The sequence below is a fragment of the Chionomys nivalis genome, chromosome 11, assembly GCF_950005125.1.
Source record: "Chionomys nivalis chromosome 11, mChiNiv1.1, whole genome shotgun sequence".
Classification (NCBI taxonomy): domain Eukaryota; kingdom Metazoa; phylum Chordata; class Mammalia; order Rodentia; family Cricetidae; genus Chionomys; species Chionomys nivalis.
This window is the reverse complement of record NC_080096.1, coordinates 19,344,161-19,349,103: the sequence shown is the minus strand read 5'-3', so window position 1 is coordinate 19,349,103 and position 4,943 is coordinate 19,344,161. Positions and strand designations below refer to the sequence as shown.

General features: G+C 56.3%; 1 protein-coding gene across 1 annotated transcript; it reads right to left on the bottom strand.

The window, feature by feature from the left end:
* Window positions 1–959: 959 nt before the first annotated feature.
* Window positions 960–4,090, bottom strand: Gpr3 (G protein-coupled receptor 3). Its single transcript, XM_057784897.1, has 2 exons — window positions 3,985–4,090; window positions 960–2,922 (listed from the first exon to the last, which is right to left on the bottom strand). The coding sequence occupies exon 2, from the start codon at window positions 2,915–2,917 to the stop codon at window positions 1,925–1,927; it is 993 nt and encodes a 330-aa protein (XP_057640880.1). The 5' UTR covers window positions 2,918–2,922; window positions 3,985–4,090; the 3' UTR covers window positions 960–1,924.
* Between the last annotated feature and the right edge of the window lie 853 nt (window positions 4,091–4,943).

Sequence of the window (4,943 nt, the reverse complement as noted above, 5' to 3'; positions counted from 1 at the left end):
TCTTAACCACTGAGCCGTCTCTCTAGCCCTTAGGTGTTTTGAAACAGACTCTCACTACACAACTCAAGCCGGTATTGAACGTGTGTAGCCGAGGCTGGCCTACAACCCACCGTCCTCCATCCTCTGCCTCTCCAACACGAGGATTACAACAGGCATGTACCCCACCAGCCCAGAGCTTCCTCCTAAGCTGCCTTTGCCCTTGGGGTGAGCACAGGCCTTCCTTCCTAAGCCCCAAGTTCAAGTCTCCACCCCAGTTGCACACACCGTTACATGGAGAAGCAGCAGCTTTACCAGCTCCACAGTGACCAAACCCCACGTGACCAGCTCCCAAATGCGGGCCACTGGCTCTGAGGATCTAAGGCAAGGTCTGGAAAGTTCTAAGTTCCAGGGTCAGTTAAAAAAGAAGAAAAAATGGAAATGAGAAGTCATTGCCCAGGGGACTGAACACAGATTTGGGAAACAGGTGTTCCAGGTTCGAGTATTGTCTTGTATTTCCTAGCTCTATGACCTCAGCCTCAGTTTCCTCGTGACTGTAAGATGAGGACGATGTGACCCGTGCCGGGATGTTGGTGAGGCATGTGCAGCACCCTTGGTACAATGCCATGCCCAGAGGAAACACTGGTAGAGGGAAACCATCACTGTAGGGAACTTCCATGTTAGAAGCACTCTGCATGCCTGAACCAAGAACTAGCTACTGTGGCCAGACTGTGGGTGTCCTCACACTAAGAGTCTAATATCCTGCTTCCTGGCCCTGGGTACTGAGGTTCTTGCAACTTGGTGTCCAGGGTCTGGTCCGAGGGGCAGTGACATCTTGTAGTGCCAAACACACTCTTCTCTGGGTCTCCAGTTTCCCGGATTCCTTAGGGAGCCCACTCTCTTGGCTCCACTCCACACCATGCATAATGCACAAACACAAATATTTATCAAAAAATCGTTTTTTATTGACTAGGGTTTGGGGATTGGACAGGAGTGCACTGGGGACCATACCCCGATTGGCAGAGGGGTGGGGTATTGGCTCTTGCCCTGCCTCCTCTAGGGCACCTCAGGGTAAGGCCTGGCCCCCAGGCCATGGCTGTGGCGCTGAAAGCCAGGCTGAAGTGGAGATGGGGGTGCGTTTTATAGTCCCGACTGCCCCGCCGGGTTGCAATTCCCCAAAATGGCCACCAGAGGGAAGCCGGGCCTCAGCGCAGAGGAATTCTCGGTTACTCAGGTGATGGCTTCTTAAAAAAATAAAAAAAACCAGAGGCTGGTGTGTTCCTCCTGCAAACCCGAGCAGTGCGGGCCTGGAGAGGAAGCTCTGGTTTCTATGATCTCTCTGATAAAAAATAAGCAAAAATAACAAAATACGTGGTTTTTCTTTCTCCATCCTCCCGCTCCGGGAACTGAGGTCAGAAATGGGGACAAGGAGGCTGGCTGGGGACACCCTGGTGCATACTAGATTTCATAGTGTGGGTCTCTTTTTCCCCCTTCCCCCCATAAGTAAATTTATAAATAAATACATAATAAATAAATAAATATACTTTTTTGTATGTTCACATATATAGCAATAAATCTTTCATCTAGGCAACTAAGTGATTATCCTCTCTGACTCTGGAGCTTCGAAATTCAAAAGTAAAGTGATGTAGTCAAGGTCAAGACTCAGGGAAGGAAGATCAAGGACTTGGAATGGTACTGTAAAATTCCCAGCATTCTGGAATTGCAAACCACTTGGAACCACCGTCTGGAACATTCTAGAACCATGCAGCCAGCTGGGCTGGATCCCTGAAAGAATCTTGAACAAAATCCGAAAACACCCAATGTCTTAGAACTCCAGAACCAGCTGGGTCTTAAGGGTGCGGAGCTGGGGGGGTTAGAACTAAGCCCCGGTGAGCCTAACATTCTGGAATTCTGTAGGAGTCAAGGCCACAGAACCACCAGGATGGAACTAGACGTCACTAGGGGACCGGGACCGGAATGGACTCTTGGAAGTAGAACAGCAGCAGCAGATGGCCCACAAGACCTTCTGCACGTCTTGGTTGCGGAAGGCGTAGATGACGGGGTTGATCATGGAGTTGTAGGTGGCCGGGAGCAGGGTGAGATAGGTGTAGAGATACGGAGAGTTGGCATCTCCCAGGAGGCAGTAGACAGTGAAGGGCAACCAGCAGGCAGCAAAGGCGCCAAGCACCACGGCCAGTGTGGCGATGCCCTTGCGGGTGGCCACGTAGTGAGAGGCAGGCAGCAGGTGTCGTTGGAGGGCAATCTGTTGGGCATGGCGGCAGACGATGCGACAGATCTGGGCATAGAGCTGCAGCATGATGCCAAACACCATGAAGAAGGCAACAGCCAGGACCACCAGATGGTTCTTGGAGAGTGGATATACCACACCACACGTGGTCAGGCCATCCTGGCAGTTCCAGGCCAGCACAGGAACCAGCCCCAGGCCCAGGGCACCCACCCACACCAGGGCCAGCATCACATAGGTCCGAGTTACTGTCGTCTCCGAGTAATAGGTGAGAGCGTTGTACAGGGAAAGGTAGCGGTCAACGGTGATGGCCAGCAGGCTGCCAATGCTGGCAGTAAAGGCCATGGCTAGCACGCCAACCAGCACCAGGGTCATCTCTTGTGAGCCAATGCAGAAGACAGCTGCAAAGTACAGGACCAGGCCCAGGCCTGCCAGCAGGTCTGCCACGGCCAAGCTACCCACCAGCAGGAACATGGGGGCACGGAAGGCAGGCGTGCCTACGATGATGGCCACCACCAGTGCGTTCTCGCAGGACACGAGGGTGCCCGAGATGCAGAGCACCACGTCCCAGGCCTTGGGAGAGGGCAGCAGTGTAGCTGGGCCTGTGGGTTCCTCTGCAGGGTCCACACCACTCACGTTCAGGCTGCCTGAGCCAGCCGAGAGCCAGGCCATGGAGCTGCCTGTACCCCAAATCATGGTACCTGTAGAAGAAAGGTCCTATGAGATGCCGGCAGGCCTGTGTCCTGATAGAGGTCCTTGGAAGAGATACCTCTCTGGATAACAAGTAGGGTACCATTGCTCTGTCCCCCAATTCATGTCCTGAGGCTCTTGTCCTATGCTTTGTCCTCTGATGCCCTGGGGCCTCTAAACACGGGCCCCCTTTCCTGGCCATTTCTCCCCTGTGTCTCTTCACCCTCCTTTCCATTCCTGTTAAGTCTTAAAGACCTCTTTGCCACATGTGGTCAGAGAAGTGGATCAAAACTTGCCGTAAGTGAATGGGGAACCACAGAGATTCAAGGTGAACCTTAAAGGCTCATGACTGAGGAGGGAAACACGTCAGGAAGGACGGCAGTCAGCTCCCTGCCGTCAGAGATGACTCGGTTCCTGAAGCTCCCAGACCCCTCACGATTCGCAGCGCTGCCAGCCTCAGGCTCCGCCCCCGGGCAGAGCCGGTGCAGCTCCTTGCCAGCCCTCAATCGACATTCCCAGGGTAACACCTGGGAACTCGTGTTCCTCATTTCCCCCACACTCTCTTCCAGACTTCTGTCTCCGGACAGACTGCCCCCCCGCCCCCCTTTCTCCACTTAACCCCTGGGTCTCCATCGCAGACACCCCATGGTAGAAGTCTGGATTCCTGAGTCCGACAGACCCCTCCTTCTGCCGGGACACCTGGATCTTGGGCCTGACTCCGCCTCCTGCCTTGGAGAGTTGAATCCCTAAAGAAGACACCTCCCACTACTCGGACGCCCAGGTGCTCGCCCCAGACGCGTCCTGCCCCCTCAATATCAGATGACTGCCCGTCCCTCCAGGGCCTCGGGTCCCGCAGGAATGAATGTTCACCCTTTGCCGGGTCACCCCATCACACCGCTCGAGCACCTTAACACTTGGGGGAGCTGCATGCTAATGCAGAATCTGCTAATGCAGAATCCCAGCTTCGACCTCCCGACCCCGAGCAGCCACACGCAGCCATCCGCCGGCCCAGCGCCCCGAACCCTGCGTGTCTTCCCAGACTCTGGGTACCTGCGGCAAAGCCCGCTACTCACCGCTCAGGACCGGGCGCGGCCGGGCCGCGGGGAACCTCCACTCAGGTCCTGGCAGAGCAAGGTGTACGCGGACCCCAAGAAGCCCCCGCGGCCGCGGGAGACGCGGCGTGAGTCACCCCGCCCCGCCCCCGGCCACCAGTTTGGTGACGTCAGAAGCCCAGTCGACCAATGGGCGCGGCGCGCTGGAGCGCAACGCGCGCTGCGCGGCATAGTAATGAGGTCTCGCGCCGCCCGCTCCCCCATTCATAAAAAGTGACCGTGGCCGCGGCCCCGCCCCCTCCGGAGCCGGCCCGCGCTGTCCTTGACGCGGCGCCCTCTGCGGGTCGGGGGCTTTTGGGGAGCTTAGTGAGGACCTCAGAAAAAACTCAGGGAAGCCACTGAGGATGAGGGAAGAGGACAAGGGACCAGGAGAGTCTGCGGGGGTGACGAGCTCCCTCGGGTGTCAGAAATAAGCTGACACAAGACGGGTGATGGAGCTGAATGGGCGTCCCCGGTGAGGATGACAGGCTTTGCGTCTGATAGGGCCCTGAGGTGACAGTGACAGGAGCACGAGGGAGTAGGGAGGTGGGTGGCTGTGACGATATGAGCGTGGTGACAGGATCTTGGAGGACGGTGGCTGTGGGATGTTGATGGTGGGGGTAGGGGTAGGGCTCGTCAGGGCAGCCAGAGCAGTGTCAGGGTGACTGCAGCATGATGAAGCTCGGGACCCCAGGGTCTTGGAAGTGGTGACAAGGCTTTGGAGATGAGTATTCCGGTGAAGGAACTTCAGGTCACTGTGACCCTGTCAAGTGCTAAAGGACCGAGGGGACAAGGCTAGATGAGGACTGTGGGGTCCTGGAATGAAGATCAAATGACTTATGAGTGGGCCCCCAGAGCGAGGGGATAGGGTAGGAGGACGGTGACCCAGCAGGTAAGTTGCTGCCAGGACAGGTCCCGTGATGTTGGGGTTGGGATAAGGA

What these genes read in the sequence shown, in the direction of transcription:
- Gpr3 (XM_057784897.1), bottom strand. Translation starts at nt 2,917, where the DNA reads ATGATTTGGGGTACAGGCAGCTCCATGGCCTGGCTCTCGGCTGGCTCA.